At 40.5% G+C, this 20805-nt stretch overlaps 1 protein-coding gene across 1 annotated transcript in view; it reads left to right on the forward strand.

The window, feature by feature from the left end:
- KCNK2 (potassium two pore domain channel subfamily K member 2) overlaps nucleotides 1–20805 on the forward strand; it is a 112259-nt gene that overhangs the window by 64520 nt on the left and 26934 nt on the right. Inside the window, exons 4-5 of the mRNA XM_024197732.1 lie at nucleotides 3859–4045; nucleotides 15480–15619. Of these exons, the coding sequence (XP_024053500.1) occupies nucleotides 3859–4045; nucleotides 15480–15619 (327 nt within the window). The remainder of the gene's footprint in view (nucleotides 1–3858; nucleotides 4046–15479; nucleotides 15620–20805) is intronic.

The raw sequence follows: 20805 nt of genomic DNA on the forward strand, positions 1-20805 counted from the left end.
TATAGGCAGTGTTCAAAGTGAGCAGGAAGTGTACTCCTGTATTTCCTTGCTACACCTTCTAGTGAGCCCTTCTATTGTCTTTCCATTCCCCATACTGTATCTTGCCCTCCTTATACAGCCCCCACAGCATAGGAAGTGACCTTTGGACTCTCCCCTTCTCCAGGACTTCCCCTGAACTAAAATAAGCATCCTTCTGTTTAATTTTAACAAGGAGGGGGTGGGAGAGAATATAGTCTTTAAAAGAAAGACTCACTATAAAGGAAATAGAACTTGAGAGAGATCAGAGGGTTTTAGTTGGCCAGTGCTCTCTTCTGCTTCATCATAAGTGCAAAAACATGGGTTAGGCATGTGCAAATGGTAGTAGGCAAAAATTGTGCTTACACCTACACAAGAATCCATTTGAAACTAAATCCCACTGCCTGTTTTATACATTTATTTTTCTGAGCCTATAATAGCTTTATCCCACTGATTGGCATAAAACAGATATCTAAAGGGACACTAGCAACTTAACTTTCAGACAGAGTATGATTTTTTTTAAATTTGTACTTTTCTGTTTTTACAAGTAAGACCTACAATTCATGTAACTGAAAGAGATTGGGAAAAAAATTCTCCTTTCATTTCATTTTTTTCATGTGTATTTGACAGGACTTGGCTTCAATGTTTCTTGGCATAGTTGAGGCCTGTGCCCTGCTTATGACACCATCAGGTGTTCTACTGAGGTCAATGGGATTGTTCACATGTGAAGTTACTCACAGACATAAGTCTCTGAAGGCTGAGCAAGTGGCCCCTGTTTGGGTTGGTCTTTAATCTACAGTAGAAATAGGGCAGAGAAAAACATCTTTTCAGAACAGGACAGTATAATTGTAAAAGCACAAAAATTGCCCCAGGGGAATTTAGGAGCAAGTTGCCAACCCCAAACATTCAAAAATCAATGAGTCAGGGCCGTCTAGGATTGCAATTTTTAGAAAAGTACATTAGGGTTTCTTTTTATTGGCCTTCTGGTTTTTGAGCCTTTAGGCGCACCGAGGTCACACTTTCATGCTTATCTTTACAACCATGAAGTGTGGACACTTTAAAAACATGAAATGAAACCTGAGATTCTTACATATTCACAGGAATTCAGCAGCCAGGACTTAAAGAAAAACACCAATGGTTGCAATGTGAAAGTTGGCAAAACTGCTCCTTTTAACTAGTTGGTGGCTGTCACATGGAAACCTCACCATTCCTACCTGACACCCACCACTATGAGTCTCACCTCCCACGCTTGTTGCCAGATCTGGAAAAGCAGGAGCAGAGGCAGCAAGAAGCATGTGCAGACAGCCGCATACTCTGCCTCTGCCTAGTTAGACCCACAAAAGTGTGAATTTCCTCCTCCGTGTCACCTCTCTCTGCGGCTGCCTGTTGTGCTGTAGGGCCAGAAGTCCCTCAGTTGCATCTAGGTATACTGCAGCCTCCAGTGGCTGAAGCAGCTACAGCTACAACCCAAGCGCTGGTTGTCCCAGTGGCAGAAGGTGGTACAGTACCTGTCATATTACATTTTTAAATACATGTTTATTTAGCAGACTTAATTTGCAGCAGAATTTCCTGTTGTTTGTACCAGCACTGCAACTGTTGTGTGTTCAAAGGGACCAGTTCTGTGCGGCATGCCGTATTGCTTGCCTGTTTTCCTTTATAGTGGGAACTGTCCGCTAGCATGGTTGCTTTTGAGATTCTCACTATGCAGATGGTGTTATGCCAGACAGTTTCATCCACCAAGCAAATGCTGGCTTTAAGACAAGTGAAAAGAAAAGGCTCAGGGTACTTACTTTCGGCTCAAAGCCACCATTTCAAACTCAGCTGGATCATTGGCAACCAAGAGCTATTTGCATCTAGAGTTGGCTGAAAAAATGGAAAGAAAACATCATGAGATGTTTTGATCATTCTTTACTACTTCTCTTCAGAAATCAAAATTTTCAAGAAAATTTTTGTTGAAAAATTCAGATTCTGGAAAGTTTTGACCAGTTCTATTTGCATTTATTGGCTAATTGTCTCCCTGTGTGGAAAACTGCTTAATTCAGTTCCTAACAGATAAGTATCCATATTATAAAACTGAGCAGCAATTTGCTCCCTTGTTGGCAGTCTCTGCAGGGAAGGTTTGATTTGAATGGTCAGACACTGAATGGCTCTCTCACTCTTAGAGGTGATTTTCCCCTCCCACTCCCCACCAGCAAAATAAAATAAAAATTGAGACACATCATAGGAGATTTTACATCACCACAGCCGGTGCTTCCTGGTTTTGGATGATAAAAGCTTGGCTTTGGTCTTGATGACTGTCTGGACTAGCTTTCACAAGCACTAAACTAGTTTAAAAAATATAAGGAAAGGTCAATCAGGAACCAGTTAAGCTCTTTTCTGGTTTCATTTATTGTCTATACAATAGGCCAGATTTTAAGAAAGTCTCCAATTTTGGGGGTGCAATTTTCTGCCTGCATTTAATTGAACCAATATAGTTAGGCCATTACCTGATTTGTGGGTGCAATCAGATACTTAGAAGGCTAAAATGCATGATTTTTACTTGTAGTTACTTGCAGGAGAAAAATTGCACCTACAAAATTAGAAGCCATTTGAGGCCCATTTAAACATTGAGTTAAGTATGCCAAACTGCAGTATGACAAATCTGCTGAACCTTTAGTATTACTGAGTGGTCTAAATGCCATTCGTTCAGAACAAAAAGGGAATCACATTCAGAGACTGCAAGTGTTTCCCAGAATATCCACATTTGCTTTGAATAAACACCTCTATTCCTGTGGTGGACCCAGAGGGTAATTCTACACAGCAATTAAACACTGGCAACTGGCCTGGATCAGCTGATTTGGACTCACGGGGCTCAGGCCGTGGGGCTGTAAAATTGCTGTGCCAACATTTGGGCTTGGGCTGGAGCCTGAGCTGTGGACCCCTGGACATCTACACAGCAATTTTTAGCCCTGCCGCCTGAGCCCCACAAACCTAAATCAGTAGACCTGGACCAGCTGCGGCTCTTTTATTCCAGTGTAGACGTACCCAGAATGATAATATCCTCGCCTTCTGAGTGCAGCTGGGGAATTTTTTTCAGACAAATAGTTTATGTGCTGAAAAATGCAGTTCAGGTTGACCCAACTCTAGTCATAAATTTGTTGAATCATTTCAGCTCTAAATTTTTTTTCAGGCTGGATTCACAAGGACACTTAGGAGCTCTTTGAGATGTTGATGAGAGAAGAGGGGAGACCCGAGTTAAAGGCCCTGCCCCAATGACTATTTAATTATTTATGCAAAGTGGAATAGCTTTAACAGGAGAGGCTGAGAGTAACCCACTCCTGAATAATCAATAGCCTGGGGGTTAGGGCACTCAGCCTGGCAGGGAGAGATCTGGTTTCTAATCCCTGGCCTAGAGCATGGAGTTGAACCTGTATCTCACTCATCCCAGCTGAGTGCCTACCTACTGCCTAAAGGTTACAAGTAGAGATCCTTCTCCTCCTCCTCTGGCCATTTTGTAACTCCGACCCTTCATTTCCTTTGCTTTTATTTTTCTGAAGGATTAAAATGCCTATAAACTAAGTTAAACATTTTGTTTCTGGTTGGACAAAATATTTCATTAACCGGAACAAAATTTCTGTTGATTTGTGTCAATTCACCAAAAATTCTGAAACATTTTGTTGCTGTTCTGGTTGGCTAATCTTTTTTTTCTTAACTGCTAATGAACTTAAAAATTAATGATTCATCCAGCTCTGCTCCTTAGTAAAGGTGATGCTTCTCATTCTGGGTTTGATAGGTGATCAAGTACAATCACACAGTTTTATTAACCATGGATTTTTCTTTCTTTCCCCTCCCTTTCTTCTGTAGAAATGGAATGTAAGCCAGACAAAGATTCGCATCATATCAACAATAATATTCATATTGTTTGGCTGTGTGCTGTTTGTTGCTCTTCCTGCCGTAATATTCAAGCATATAGAAGGCTGGAGCACACTAGATGCAATTTATTTTGTAGTTATCACTTTAACTACCATTGGATTTGGTGACTATGTTGCAGGTAAGATTTTGTCATGATTCTTTTCTCAACCTAAATCTGTAATATTTTTAATAGTTATACAGGATTTACATTGTGATAATTAATATAATTATTGTTCATGTAACTCCATCAGAATGTAGATGCTTTGCAGATAAGATTATAGAAGAGAACGTGGGGTCACCTGTTGTTCTGCTAGACAAGTATTTTCAGACTGTTATTTCAATCGGAATCATTTGCATGAACAAAAACAAAAAACCTTGTTTTAACTTTGTAATAGTTTTTTCTAACTTTAGACAAGTACAACATTATAATAATAAGTACATTATTTCAGTTTGTTAAATATTTTGGTTTTTACACTGGAGTCATTTAAAAACAGCTCTGACAATGGTGATCTTCTGCTCTCATTTGTCAAAATATTGTTTCAGAATTTGGTTTCAGCTGTACAAATATCTCTGGCTGTCATGCTCTCTCTTTTTCTGTGCTTTCTGTCTCCTGTGTTCACTCTCGCCCTGTATATATTTGTGTGTGTTATAGGCAGAGTTGGCAGCACTGCGCTGTAGCTAAGGTTGCGTGACACTTTCCATTACAAGACCCTGTTTTCAATCACTTATAACTTTACCAAACTTTAACTGTTTGGGCTGAAAAATTCCATACTAAGTGTCAGACTGAATTTTGTTATGAAAGTTTTAGCTAAACTCTATAACCATTTCTCAGAATGAGGCTAGAGAAAAATTATTTGTTCATGTTTTAAAAAAATCCTATAACTGTTTCTTTGAGAAGCTTTGGTGTCTCCATGTTTTTTAGCAGGGACTTGAAACATGGCAGGGAGGTTGTCCTGGTGTCAGGAATGTGTCTGGTTCCGAAAAAAACTGGCCAAATTATAGGCTTTGAAAAGTTACAGTTCACATATGCTTGGTAGAAACTTGTTAGAGTTTGGGAGCTACATTTTTCTGAAGAGTTTTTCTGTTGTGAGCATGCTCACAGCTCCCATGTGCTGACTGGACAGCGCATGCACCATCCCCACAGAGTGACTAAGCATTCTCCATCCAAGGCTGCAGGAACTGAGCAGGTCTTTCTCTGCAATTGCTGCCCCTAGCAGCTGGGATTTATTCCATGAGCATCATCTGGCCTGTGCACTGAATGAGGCAGAGATCCTGTGGAAAATATAGTATGTGATCATGTAATTAAAGACTGTAGCATAATGCTTATGCCCAAGGGGGCTGAATTAAGGTTGCACTGGCAAACTTAATTGTGGCATTTCCTAATTTTTGAGTGCTTGACTTGGCAACTGTAATGTTCTTTTAATGTAGTGTTTGTGTGACATATACATAAATATAAAATGTGAATGCATGTTAGGTTTGTATGTCGCTTGCTGTTTTCTTTCTCCCATATTCCTTTCTATAGTCTTTATATTCTCTTCTTTTTCTCTGCTTGCTGTTCTGGCTGCAGGAGTAGACATTGGCTCAGAATTTGTGATTGCAGTGAGATTCACCTGCTGCTGGCTAGCACTATGTCAAAGCTGACACACTGCTTCAAAGCCAAAGCTTTGCGTGTTTTATATTATCTTGATGCAATCAGCAGTACATTAATGCAAGGCCTGGTTATATTTATAGTAGGGGCATAATGTGAAATGGCCCACTTGGCTGTAACTGAAACATTGAGTACACATTAATCATTTCTTTCAATATAAATTTTTGTACATTTGCCTCTTCATGGGCCCACTTGAGATAATAATTTTGTTCCTGCAGCGCACAGTATAATTAAAACTTGTATTTTACCAGAAAACACATTATCTTTCTGCAGAACATCCTGGCATGATTTTACTCTGTAATAGTTCATTTTATATACATTTTCATTTCACATTTCCACTATTAACATGAAACTATTGATTTTTATTTCCACTCAGATTAATATGCAGAAGACTGGTATTTATGTAGTCAGTGTGTGTACCACATAACTGCTTCCCTTTGTGTCCTGGGTCCTGTACTGGTAATGGTGATTTTCAAGTTGTATGGGTCCGTGCTTTTAAAGGAAGAGCATCAGACTTCTATCTCCATTGTTGCTGTGAAGCTCAGAATGGTTGCGACAGATCTGAAGTTGGCTGCTGATTTGTTAAACATTATCCTTGGTTTGTGAGTTAGTTTATTCTGCATCAACAACAGATGTCTGGAATATTTTGCAAAGATCAGTTCGTTTCTGCATAATTCTAAACATTGAGCTAACTTAATGGTTGGGTTTCTTTATTAGATATGAGAAAGCATACAGAACCTTTGCAAGTTGGCTACTTAATAGGGATCACGTATTGTAGTAAGATTTGAGTTTTGCTCAGCCACCATAGCATGGCTTTCTCCTTTTTCTTACCTCTGCTAAAGTTGTGGGTAGATCCTGTATGCCTCTGAGACAGTAGTGTGCATCGGCTGAATAAAATCTCCTAGTTGGTTGGAGCTGTAGAATGTGAAATGATGCCTAGTTTTGTATTTATTACAATTGAGTCGTGCGGCAGGTAAAAATGGAGCTATAGTCCAGGTCTTAGTGCATAGGTGTCTACATCTGAAAAACTCATTTACAACTGGCACTGATGCGGACTGTCTCAGCAGTGAGGGCCAAGTTTTAATTGAGTCTGAAATACCCTAAAACTGAGAGGAGGGAGGATATGTCTCCAGCGTAGCGGGGAGCATGCTTCCCAGCATGGGTAGACAAACACGTGCTAGGCTCTGCTTGAGCTAGTGTGCTTAAAAATAGCAGTGTGGCTGTGTAGCCACGGCCAGTGGCTCAGACTAGCTGCCTGAATACAAGCCCGCCTGACCCTCTGGGTACCTGCTTGGATGGCTAGCTCAAGCACTTCCCATGCCACCACAGCCACACTGCTATTTTCAGTGTGCTGGCGTGAGCAGAGCAAGCACGTGTCTGTCTAGCCGCTCTGGAAAGCACTCCCAGCTGCAGTGTAGCCATAAGTTAGGGATGGTCTTTCCAGGTCAGAACTAAGGTACACTGGTAGGGCACTGTGGTGTAGCTTGCCACTTCCACTGCCTGAATGGTGCCTGTTTTGTGCCTAAGGAGAAGAGGTGAGTCCCCAGACCGGCATCTTACACCAACCAAGAAGTCACTACTTTTTAAAGAGAGGAGTTTTGCAGAAAACAAGACACCAAGAGGCTGAGAAAAGGAAGGAGGAGACTTAAATCCTTAGGGAGATGAGAGAGAGAGTGAGTGTATTGGAATAGCTGGGACAAGGAAGGGAGCAAATAGAAGAATTTAGACATAGAGAAGCGTAATGAAACTGAAAGGCTGTAATGGAGGCTGCCTTGACAGAAATTCCAGTAGATTCCACTAGACTCTTTCTCTTGGTCTCTGTTGTTTTCTGTTCGAGACTCAGTATTCCCAGGAAGCAGTAGACTAACAGATCTTTATTATATCCAAAACCTAGTTGCTATTTGGTGCCAGTGGAAACTTTCAGTGGCTAGTTCCACTAGAATAGGATATCTTAGAGCAACCATAGAGGATTGCAGTGTCCCAGGATGGAAAAAAGGGGTGAGAAAGATGGAGAGTTCTTTTGTTACTTGTCCAAGAAAATAATTATATAGTATTTTAACAATTACACTTATCAAATTCTTTCACAGGAAGAGCATATTTTTATTTTTTTTTGTTCCAATTTGTGACAAAAACAAGTGTCAAAATATTGTACTTTGCCACGATACATAACAAAGTGACAAACCTTTCAAAGGGAATACTACAGTACCTATTAAGGAAAATAAAAAGTGACTGGTAAAATGTGGCATTCCACAGTGACTGGCAAATTGATCTGTATCCTGTATTTTGAGTTCTGTGATACAACAATGCTAAAGATTTTGTTTTCCTGAGTACTATAAAAATCAAACAAAATACCATGTAAACATAAATAATAGTTTTAACAAGATGTGTGTTGACCTCACCATTGAGTTATTTTGTTACATTTTATTCTCTCATTTTTCATATATTTATGTTTTACAAAGGTGTAAACCAGAGTTACTCCACTGATATAAACAGAATTGCCTGCTGTGCTTTGGTTGCTATGTAAATAATAGTGTCTAATTAACATAGGTCTCAATTCTGCCACATTTACTTACATGGTGTAGTATCTTACTACATGAGTAGTGTCCTTTATTCCAATGAGGCTACTTGCAGAGAAGGGCACTAATCAATACAGGTAAGCATGGCAGAATTGGTAGACAATCTAATTTGCAGGTCATGTCCATGAGAAAGAAATAATTTCCATAACTGAACAAAGCTTTGCGGCTGTAGTTCCTATTTGCGAAAATGAGGTAAGAGACCAGGCTTGTGGAATAACCTATATCCTCTGTTGAGAAATAGGACACAGTGGTTCTAAATTCTCTCCTTCTCTTCCTTTGAAGTGAAACCATTGACTTTAATAGTACAGAACAAATCAGGCCAATAATATAAATGTTCTATGAAGGTGAAAAGTGGAGAGCTTTTTCATGCCACATCTGTCATCTTTCAGTATAATGAAAGATATTATCAGGTACTAAAGTTAGCCTCAAAATGACAATATTTGTAACAAGAGTAAATTATTTGTATATAAAAATAGTGCAAAATAGATAATAGGTGGATGAACAGGTATTTTCAAGCCTTTCTGAAGTAGCTAATCTTAATATGGCAAGTATTGTATATAAATGAAATGAGATGTCCAAAAACTCAAGTAAATTAGACAAAGGTCAAAGATGGGAGTTGCATATTAATAAATTATGCAAGTATGTTAGGCTTGAATTTTGTAGGCTCACTGGGGCAACTTAATTGCTCTAGCCTTTAGAGTTTGAGGCCAAGGTGTCAGGTGTACGCTCAAATTTTGCATGGTGCGGAAATATGGGCATGGAATAATCCCTTGAGAATGAAAGTGATTGAAAACAAATTTCTTAGAAAGATTCTTGGTCTCCCAAATAATAAACCAGCTGCTCTTCTTAGAGCGGAGTCAAGCATGAATTCTTTTCTGTCCGAAGTGTAATACCATAATATCAATTTTTGGTTTCACATTCATAGTATTCATCCACTTTGTTTGCCGAGGCTATGCTTAGAGGAACTGTTCAGCAAGGCTTTTTCACATAAATTTTCTTGGTTAGAGTACATTCAAAATTCTTTTCATTCTCTAGACCTTTCATAATTGGAAATAATTAGATTTAAGTTTAAAAATGTGAAATCCCTAATCAAGCTGAGACTAGAGGATATTAATAAGCAACTAGACATGGCAATATTTCATCTTGATTCCCCCTTGTTAAAAAGACTCATCAATATGTCAGATATTTAGACAGTTTGTTTAATAACAAGTTAAGGAAGAGGGCCTTTACAGCTTTCCATTTTCAATCTATGCAGTCAGCTTACTCAGAAGGCCAATATATCGGCATTGAGAAATGTAACCGCCTCTGTCCATGCAGCTCTGGCCAGGTGGAAGTCCTACACCATTATTTATTATATTGTAATTTGTATTGCCACTTGAGATCAAAATGGCTTTCAGTGTTTTTGTCCTGGATGCCTTTTTCTATGACGTCTCAGAAAACAGAATACACCTCTACCTCGATATAACGCTGTCCTTGGGAGCCAAAAAATCTTACTGCGTTATAGGTGAAACTGCGTTATATCGAACTTGATTTGATCTGCCGGAGTGCGCAGCCTGCCCCTCCGGAGCGCTGCTTTACCGCGTTATATCCAAATTCGTGTTATATCAGGTCGCGTTATATCGGGGTAGAGGTGTACTTATTAGGAACTGACAGTGTATCTGTGCACCAAGCAGTTGTCCTATTTGTATGGTCAACTGCTAAAAGAAGGAAAAGACCTGTGTCATAGGAAGCATATATGATTTAATTAGTTCATATTCTTTCAAATTTGTTTATTGTAATATATTTAGGTTTTGGCTCATTTGGCCTATGGCGGAGTCATTGTTAATAAACTTGACCTGACTTGTAAGCTCACATCACAACCAGTGCAGTTTAATAAATAGTAGGATTTGCCTGCATATCTCCTGCTCACCACTTCGAAAATTGACTCCAAAATATCCTCTTTACTTGCCTCCACCTTAAAGTTCACTGGTTCTTTTCCTTACTGTGTTCTGCAGTGCTTAGATTCAGTATATTGGCATTATTGATAGTCCTGCCACTGTCTGCAGGGCACAGAAATGGCCTAACAACGTTAAGATGGAGACTTAAATGTTTCCACTAATGTACTGGAGTCAATGAAATTATTTAGCCCTATAATTGAAAGCAAAGTTCAATACTAGTGACAGTTTTTCCTTCACACAACCTGGTAAAGCTGGAATGCTAAGTGTATTAGTCACTGCAGCACAGTTTGTCTTCCACCACTAGGTGATATTACTTGCCCTATAGAATATGGCTCTGCAGAAATAGATTGCAAAGCTGAGGAACAAAAGATGCATGTGGTCTTTCTGATAAGCTCTTATAACTATAACTGGGGTTACATCAGTGTTGACATAAACCACTCTTTGTCACGTCAGGGCTAGACTGGATCAATAAGCTCTACCTGGAGTGAACTATGAAGGCTACTTGAAGCTTCAGTTAGTATGGAATGTTGCTGTACACCTCCTCAATAGATCAGACTGGAGAGAGCATATTGCAATTGTGCTTCATGTTCTGCAGTAGCTGCCTATATACTTTAGGTACTAGTTACAGTTTATAACGCCCAAATGGCCTAGTTCCCTGTTACTTTAGACTGCTTCTGCCACATATCCTGCATCTGCTTGAAAGGCTTTGGCTGGCTGTCGCAAATGTACAGCTCACCTGAGCCAGGAGAAGAGCATTCTTTATAGTGGCACTAATAATATTTGAAGCGTTAGCTTTAGAGTAACCACCTCTTTATACTGAAACTTACAACACTGGAGGGGTTATCTTGTCTCTTTTATATATATATATATATATATATATAAAAATGTCTGAAACAAAAAAGAAGCTACTTTTATGGAAATAATTATTCGTTTCTCGTTTGTTTCAATGGTTGCTTAAACAATATGAAAATATACTGTATTTCTGTAAAAGTAGCTTTTTTAACATTCTCAGTTTGGTAGGCAATGGGGAGCCAATCTGGAAGTCTTTACTAAGGCAACACTTCTATTGGAGTTCAAGGGATTGTTATCAGTAAGGTCTGTTGGATTGGGCCCAGTTCTAGGGTGTATTAGGTAACCATTGAAAGTCCCAAATCACTTATTTGTGGGGAAGATGTGCAGAGAGGCAGCAGTAGCAGGGCCGGCTCCAGGCACCAGCCCACCAAGCTTGTGCTTGGGGCGGCACCTGGAGGGGGGCGGCGCAGCGCTCCGGCCGCCGGGGAGAGCGGGGCCACGCCACCCTCCCCCCGGGGCTCTGGCCGCCCCCTCCCCCCCCCGCGGTGGGGGGGCGGCCGGAGGCTTTTTTGCCTGGGGCGGCAAAAAAGCCAGAGCCGGCCCTGAGCAGTAGTGTAGACTCTGTCCTGGAGCTTGGTCTAAAGCCCACTGGAGGCAATGGGAAGACTCCCATTGATTTCACAGGGCTTTGGGTCAGACCCCTGGTGTACTCCACACTCCCCTGCATACTAGTGAGGAGGTCTCAGTGGTGGACCTCTATAGTGCCCCATGGTGGGAGGATTATGGGCAGGCAAGGGGTGCGATCAATGGATCTGTGCACAGATCAAACAGACCATGTCCCTGGGTAGAGCGGCACAGCTCTTCTCCATGGTCATTATTAGTAACTGCAGCCAAGCTGCGCAAACCGCCTGGGCAAAGAACTAGAATTTTGTCCCTCAGTACTGTTTCTGCAAAGCAAAACATGTTCAAATGGGTTCAGCTTCTTGCTACATAGATCATTCTAGCTTTTAAAATAAAGATAACAATGTTGAGTAAATGATTATGCTGCATAAAAGTCAATGCAAATGTGTTACATATTGAACTCCTTTCTTTTTCTTTTCTTTTTACAGTATAAACCGGTAAATTCATTAGCTGGCTACTCTCATACATTTTAGTGGGGATGCATTTGCTATCATACTCATTCATCTGAGCTGTGATTCAATAGTTAATGAATCTCATTAACTCTAACTTCAGAACAGTTATATTAGTGATTTGAATCCCATTCTCTTACCTATTTAATTTAATGAGATTCTTAGTTAACCTTATTACAGAACTCCATGAGGTTTAACCTTATGTGCTGAATGCTTCCCACAGCCAGAGGAAGAGAAGAAGTTAGCATATTAGCTCCAGGCTTGGTGCCACACAGCCATCTCTATAGGGACTATCTGACTCCCACTTCGAATAATGCTGCAGCATGCACCATGCTTGTGACTTTACAGCTGCTAGAGAAGCTTGTTGTAGCATGGACTCAGCTTTTAGTAAGTCAGCTAAGTGCTGAGGGCTTTAAAATATATATGGGGTTTTGCATATTTAAAATAGTTTTTCCTTTATGTGCAAGACCAAGCAATTTATTTTAAACAGACACGGACCTGACTTCCTATAGACTATTTCTAGACTCCAGCAAGGTTTACTGGTGGCAGAGCCATCGCTTGGAGTGGGAGCCAGCTGCAATGGGGTCAATATTCTGGGATCTAAAAGAAGAAAGTCACTTATAAAGGAAAATTTTGCTGAATGTCCCTCCTAGGCTGGCTGTTGAGTGTATTTATCACACCGTTAACTTGCTGGAATTTTGCATCTTCCCTTCATGGATCACCTTTTTAACAAGAGGAGAAATAAAAATGTGCATAACGCAGATCCAATTGTTTGTTAACAAAACTCCACAGTATAAAAACTAACAAGTATATAATAATTCAATACGATAGAAATACTACCATTTTTGTGTTGAAACTTTTTAAAAGCACCTCTGCTTTTAAAATAATGATAAAATATATGTAAGAATAACATACGCTATGGAGAAGCAAAAAATACTGCAAAATGAAGTCTGGGATCTCCTCCCAGGCTGCTCTCATGACTAGCAAGCTCCTTAGTAATCTCATGTTCTTCTTATTTCCGCATGTTTGTGTTCTAAGACAAATGAGAAAAACTCCTCCCATATCACACGCAATCCTTAAATCTTGTATTTTATCTCAATAAATAAAAAGTGTATATGAAAAATATTCTGCCATACCAACATATGATCCTCATTAAATTGGGAGAAATGAGTGTTACCATCTTCTGAGGATCCATCTCTTTGCACAAGTAAGGGGAATTGCAGTCCATACGAAAAAGATTTTGTATCTGATTTTTTTCATCAATACGTAACTCTGACTCAGTTAGTAGCTTAAGATTCCATTCTGTCTTGAAAGCAATTTGATAACATTTGACCAACATTTTTTAATATTAGGAACTTGTCAAATAATGTGTCAAATTACCACCTTCATTCACATCCATTTATCTCGTTGTCCAGTGGACCACATTTGAGCAAGCACACAAAAAGTTGGTAATGTCTTTTCATCATTTTTAATGGCTGTAATTTCATTTTAAACACACTAGTGGATCTTATAGTTAAGATTTGTCTTGTCAAGGCAAGCACATTTTATATCTCATTATTTGTGGCTGCTAAATTCACACTTGCAAGTGATATTTTTCCACCTTATCCCGGCAATGAATTTTCTGTCCTTAAATTACAACATTCTATATTAAGATTTTCCTCCCTACGTTGCTGATTATAAATTTCAACTCAAACCTCAGTTTTATAAGGATACTAGTCTGAGTATATAATAAGGTAAAACATAAAGATGTTGTAAAGGCCAAATAGTATAACTTGGTTCAAAAAATAATTAGATAAGTTCACGGAGGACAGGTTCATCGGTGGCTATTAGCCAATATGGTCAGGAATGCAATCCCATGTGCCAGGTAGTAAACCACTGACTGCTAGAAGCTGGGACTGGACGACAAGGAATGGATCACTTGATGATTGCCCTGTTCCGTTCCTTCCTTCTGAAGCATCTGGCACCGGCCACTGTTGTAAAATAGGATACTGGGCTAGATGGACCATTGATCTCATCAGTATGGATATTCTTATCTTCTTATATCTTTGCAGCCTCTTTTTACATTTCAGTGCCATCAGTGGAATTGCAGAATGTTACTGAATTCAGAATTTCCCTGTATTTTTGGATGTTCGTACACAATTAAATAAAAAATCTTGTTATCCATGGGTTTACCCTAGGGTGACCAGACAGCAAGTTTGAAAAATCTGGACGGGGGTGAGGGGTAATAGGCACCTATATAAGACAAAGCCCCAAATATCAGGACTGTCCCTATAAAATCAGGACATCTGGTCACCATACTTTACCCCAGCAGTTTTGACTGACATGAAAGTTTATTATTTGTAGATATAGCATTAAATCTATACATTAAAAAGCCTTTCCCTCTAATAAGTAATTATCAGTAGAATTCCATAATCTGTATGTTATTTCCATGTAACTGGTGGATTCATTGACTAATAACAACCACAAGTTTATAAACATGGCTGGTTTGGATGCTGCTGCCAAATCTGCAGTCTCAGAGGCTCCAGATTGGGCTTTATCATATTATGGCCAGGCTGAATTGCTAGTGCCGGGTTTAGTGCTCAGTGTGCTATGTGGTATTAAATATAAACTACTTAATGTGGAGTGAAAGCTTTGTGGTAACCATCACTTGAGTCCCCTATGGAATTGGAATGTCTATTCTTTATGATGGCCCCACCATGGGCATTTCACAGATTTTCTCTTCTTTTTAGTAAAAAGGGGAAGATGGATGGTCCAGGCACTTGGATTAAAGAGATCTGGGTTCTGTCAGTGCCAGAGATTTGCTCTGTGATCATGAGCGGTTTAGTTAGTCTCCCTGTGCTTTGGTTTCCTCATCTGTAAAATGGAGGTGATAATATTTCCTGCTTCCCAGGAGTGTGGGGAGGACAAAGTCATTCATGTTTGTGAGGGGCTCAGGGTACTAAAGTGATGGGGACCATGAATGTACCTAGGCAGATAAAAACCTCTATTCAGTGTAGTTCTAACTGCTTCCACAAACACCCAACCCCACCCCCCAGATCCTGACATATTACCTACTCCTCCGTTAAATTTGGATCAGCCCTTAATGCTTACATAGCATAGGAGTTTGGAGCAAGTATGGAAGAACCAGCAGTGCTTATAAATAAGTTTGTCAGCTGTTGAGCATAATTATGTGGGCTCATTTTTATAATTATTATAACCTGATAGCAGTTATTGAGGCACACTTATCCTTTGTGTAATGCGACAGATTTCAGTGCTTTTCTTCCAGGGATGAATTTAGCCCATTGTCTCGTTCAGTGATTTTCTTTTTATTTCGTTGCCTATTCTTATTTGCACAGATATGAAAAACTCAACTGGAAAATAAGAATTTTTTTAAAAGCCTTAAAAATGTACATTTTTAAAAAATGAGTGTTTTAGAAAAGGAAAGCATTAAGTACAATTTTGTGTATACCAATATGAAGCACACTTTATTTTTAACTTTATTGTCTTTCAGGGGGATCAGACATTGAATACCTTGATTTTTACAAGCCAGTGGTATGGTTTTGGATCCTTGTAGGACTTGCTTATTTTGCTGCTGTCCTGAGCATGATTGGAGACTGGCTAAGAGTCATATCAAAAAAGACAAAGGAAGAGGTAAGAGCATCTTGCATGTAAGAACAATTTGCTTCTTCATTTATATTTGGATTAGAGGACAGGAAAACATATAGTAAATGTTTGCTTTTAGGGCATGAATCAAAGTTGCCTATATATGAGGTACAGCATGGGCTGAAATAGCTGATGTCATTATACAATTCATTTGTACCAGTTTGGTTGAATATATATTGATTTTATGTCACTACTTATAAACTCAGGTAAACATAGATATCAATTAAAGGAAAATGTGTGTAGTACAAAAGTATACCTATCTTGCTGGAAGGAAATGTCTCTTTTTATAGGAACTATTTTTGATAGTTAAGCCATGCGCTCAGTGTTTGGAGAAATAATATTTTCCTATGATTTTTTGCTATATGATACAGATATGTAAAGCAAAAGAATCAAATGTACCACTACACAGCCATATTAAGCAATAAGAGACTCCTGGACTTGTTTTAGTGATACATTAATTTGTCTTATGTTACTTGTCATACAGTGCACTGCACCTAAGGCATGGACCATTAAAATATGCCCAGAGGTGTTTTACAATAGTCTCATTCAGTTACATACACATTAATTCGCAAGTCAGATGTGTTGGTTTAAGTTCAAATGTGCTTTTTCATGTAAATGTGTTTCTATCATTCCAATGATGATAAAGTAGTTTAATTAAAATGTAATCAGTTAGCCAAATGGCTTAGTTTCAGTAAACATTTTGGGATAAGTAAAACCTCTTTTGGTTATGGCTAATGAGAACAGGCTTGATTAAAAAGCTTTAAACATAAATTAAGAAAAAATATTTTGTTCAGAAGCAAGATATTCATTCCATGTGATCTAGGTTCACGTCATCTACAAATACTTCATCTGCAGTAATCAAAGACAATACAAGGAATCATTGTTTTCAGTGGAGATACAATGTGAACTGCTCTTCTATATCTAGCGCTGTCTTGTGTTGCCTATGTTTAGTGGTATCATTCATGTAGCTGATTGCGAAGGGTTGATATGAGTGCATTTTTAGTGTGAATTCATAGTCACTTATTCTGAGAAAAGAATTGGCATCTAATTAGTGAAAGGGTATTAATCTAACGTCCTCTCTTAGAAGACAATATGTGTATTAGTTCTGCAGTAGTTAAAGAAGATAGCTGCTCATCTTGGCCCTATTCCTGCAAACCCTCTTTGTAACTTTGCTCACATGAGTATTCCATCTGATGTCAATGACACTACACGTGTGATTACTTGCATGCACAACATGTTTAACCGTTTGCAGGTTTGGAACCCTGCTCTCTGGAAAAGTGGTGAAGGAATCTATGATGCCCACTCAGCACTGGCTGCTAGTAAATAAACAAAAAGAACAGGAGTACTTGTGGCACCTTAGAGACTAACAGATTTATTTCAGCATAAGCTTTTGTGGGCTACAGCTCACTTCTTCAGATGCATAGAGTGGAACACACAGACAGAAGATATTTATACATACAGATTGTGTTCCACTCTATGCATCTGAAGAAGTGAGCTGTAGCCCACGAAAGCTTATGCTGAAATAAATCTGTTAGTCTCTAAGGTGCCACAAGTACTCCTGTTCTTTTTGCAGATACAGACTAACACGGCTGCTACTTTGAAACCAGTAAATAAACAGATTACTTCAAATTTTGCTGTTACAGCCCTTAGTAATCTGAGCATAGGGAGTGCATGAGTCTTCCATTTGGGGTAGCTCACATGCGAGCGCCAGAAGTTCCCTAGAAGTGGGTTGGGCCACTGGCACCTGGACCATGGCCCCCGCTCCCACTCAGCCTCTTTTCCCCCTCCCAAATTCCCACCCTGGCTCCACCTCTTGCCTCCCCTGAGGCCCCGCCTACCACTCACTCCTCTCCGCCCCTTCTCCCTAGGCCCCCGCCACTCGTTTCTCTTGGTCCCCTTCCCGGAACGGCAGGGACCACGATGGGGTCATGGCCCCATCACTTTTTCCTGCCTTAGGTGAGCGACGGAAGAGAGGAGGCAGTGGGGGGCGGGCAGGGGGAGGCCATGGGGGACGAGGCAGAGCAGGGGCGGGAAGAGGTGGACCAAGGGTGGAGCCTCGGGGAAAAGGCGGGGAGGAGTGTGGGTGTGGGGAGGGCTTTGGGGAAAGAGGTGGAGCAGGGGTGGAGCGTGGGCGTGGCCATGGTCCAGGTGCTGTTCCACCCCCTTGTATCGAGCTTTGCTTCCGGCACTCCAGAGATGGTGGTGGGCTGGCACGCTTCCGGAGGGGTGACCTGCGCCACAGCCACGGCATTTCCCCCCTGCTTGGCTGGACTTTTGCCTCCCCTGACCTTTTATCTGCACCGCCCATGAATCTGAGCCTGACACATTTGACAAAAAACCTCTCTCTCTCTCTCTCTCTTACACTGAGGCAATTGCAGTCAGCTAGGTCATTCTTGTACTCCTGATATTCCATCTGAATCTTTCATTTACAGGGCCTTCTTAGTTCAGGAAAGCTCTCTTCAGGGTTTAGAGCAAGGCCTTTCTGTTCATGTCAGTGCATCTTTACCAATTAGATCTCCTTTTTCTTCATCATCTATTATTTTTGGACTATTTTCTTTCATCCAGTTTTCTGAAAGAAACAAGCTGATCTCTGTGGGCATGTATCCACGTTTTGTTTACGTTCTCTCTAAAGCTTGTTGAGTATCCCAGATACTCTGTGTGGAGATGGGCACTTCATCACTAAGGGAGAGAGTTTCAGAAGTGCCTAAGAGGCCTTGCCTGGGGCAAAAGTCCCATTGTAAGTCAACAGAACTAGTGCTCCTAAATCCCGTTTACTTTTGAAAGCTCTCCGGAAATTAACGTTTACCATATCTATTGGTTTCAGTGAACATGCTTTGAATTCTGTGAAACTTCAAGGACTTAATTTAATATTTTTGGAACATTATGGTGTTGTGGTTGATGCACTGGCTTGGGATTCTAGGTTAGGTTCCTTTGTCTGCCATGGATTTCCTGTGTCCCCCTGTGCAAGTCACGTAAAACTGATTCTCATTTACATTAACTTCTCATTGGAGAGTATAAATGAGAACCTGGTCCTTAATCTCTCTGTGCTTCAGTTTCCCATCTGTAGAACAGCGATAATAAAGCTTCCTTTCATATACCCTTTTGTTTCTCTATTAAGCTATGTCTACACTTGAAGCTGGGGATGTGATTCCCAGCTCGCGTAGACATATCCGCATTAGCTCTCTTTGAGCTGCCATGCTAAAAATAACACTGTCAATGCGGTGGCACCAGAGGCACCTCTGGCTAGCTGCCCAAGTACATGCCCAGAGGGTCTGGGTGGGTACATAGGATGGCTAGCCCGAGCTGCCGCCCATGCTACTCCAGCTACGCTATTATTTTTAGCACACTAGCTCGAGCAGAGATAGAGCTGGTACGTCTACATGAGCTGGGAATCGCACCCCCTGCTCCAAATATAGCTGTAGCCTTAGATTGTGAGCTCTTTGGGTGAGGCACTATCGGTACCAAATGTTTGTACAGCACCTAGCAAAATGGAGCCCTAATTTTGATTGGGGCCTCTGTGTACTACTGTCTGATACATTACGATTTATTTTTATTAATTGGACTTGGGATTTTTTTAAAACTTCGCGTGTTGATTTTAACTATGCACTGTAGGCATTTGAGCCCAAACTCAATTCTGGGTAATATTTAAACAAATACAAGTTTGGATGCTTTTAAATTCATTCCCCTATTGCATATTAAGTAAAATGATACTTCCCAGGTGATGCAGCACTCTACAGTGCCAAACATATTTCCCTCAAGCACCAAAAATGCATACCCTATTCCCTTTTCCCTCCCTTCTCTCTTTTGTAGCCTCAACAAGCATATTCATTGTGGCTACAGAAAGGAACATTTCATTCTTCAGATACATATATATATATATTCATGTTCCCTTAGCTAATGCAGGGGTACAGAATATTGTGATACACTTCTCTCTCTCTCTCTGTTTTTTTTTAAAAAGGTCAGAATAAATACAGCCAAAGAATAGCTGGCACTATTTGCTCAAGTAATTGCATCCCTCAGGTACTGAAATTTTCATTGTGTTGAGAAGCAAAGACTCATTGTGTGCTTCTTTATCCCATTGCTCAAGCATGTCTGTGAGTACTCACAACAGAGAATGTTGTAGCCATAGCTGTTAAGGTTTCAGAAGTAACAGAAATCAGCTTGAGCAGACTGAGTTTTGGCCGATTTTTGTGCTATTCTAAGAAAATATTAAAACACTATTTTTCTATTCTACTTTTGTGCACTTTGTATAAAGGAAGTTATATAAAAGTATATGGTATTATGCTGTAAGTCTTGTCTGGAAGAAGCTTTTTCTATGTTGATAAATCGTAAAAGCTAAACTTGAAAAACCCTATTACCACATTTAGTGTTTTCTCCAATCATACAGGATGGTTCCTTGCCCTATTGTGCAAAGAGTTCACTCTACAAGTGACTTTACTAGTCAAACATGCTACTCCATTAGTATAATTTTGAGGCTGACTTTTCGACTGTCTGAGGACCCCATGATGAAGAAGTTCATAGATTTTTAAGGCCAGAAGGGACCATTATGATCACCTGACTAATCTCCTGTCTAACACAAGCCATAAGATTTCCCTATATTAATTCCTGTTTTGAGTCCAATAGCTGTGCTTGAGCTAGAGCAGGGGTCGGCAATGTTTGGCACGCGGATCGCCAGGGTAAGCACCTGGCGGGCCGGGCCAGTTTATTTACCTGCTGACGCGGCAGGTTCGGCCGATCGCGGCCCCCACTCGCCGCGGTTCACCGTCACAGACCAATGGGGGTGGCGGGAAGCGGCGCGGGCGAGGGATGTGCTGTCCGCGGCTTCCCAATGCCCCCATTGGCCCGGGACAGAGAACCGCAGCCAGTGGGAGCCGTGATCGGCTGAACCTGCCGCGTCAGCAGGTAAATAAACTGGCCCGGCCCGCCAGAGTGCTTACCCTGGCGAGCCGCGTACCAAACGTTGCCGACCCCTGAGCTAGAGAATGTCTTTTAGAAAAACATCCAATCTTTATTTTAAAATTTCCAGGGATGGAGACTCCACCGCAACCCTTAATAAGATATTCCAATGATTAATCATCCTCACTTCCAAAAATGTACATGCCATTCCCGTCTGAAATTGTCTAGCTTCAACTTCCAGCTGTTGGTTCTTGTTATACCTCCTAGACAGGAGAACC

Source organism: Terrapene carolina, unplaced genomic scaffold (genome assembly GCF_002925995.2).
Source record: "Terrapene carolina triunguis isolate 2854851 unplaced genomic scaffold, T_m_triunguis-2.0 Scaffold120, whole genome shotgun sequence".
Lineage (NCBI taxonomy): Eukaryota > Metazoa > Chordata > Testudines > Emydidae > Terrapene > Terrapene triunguis.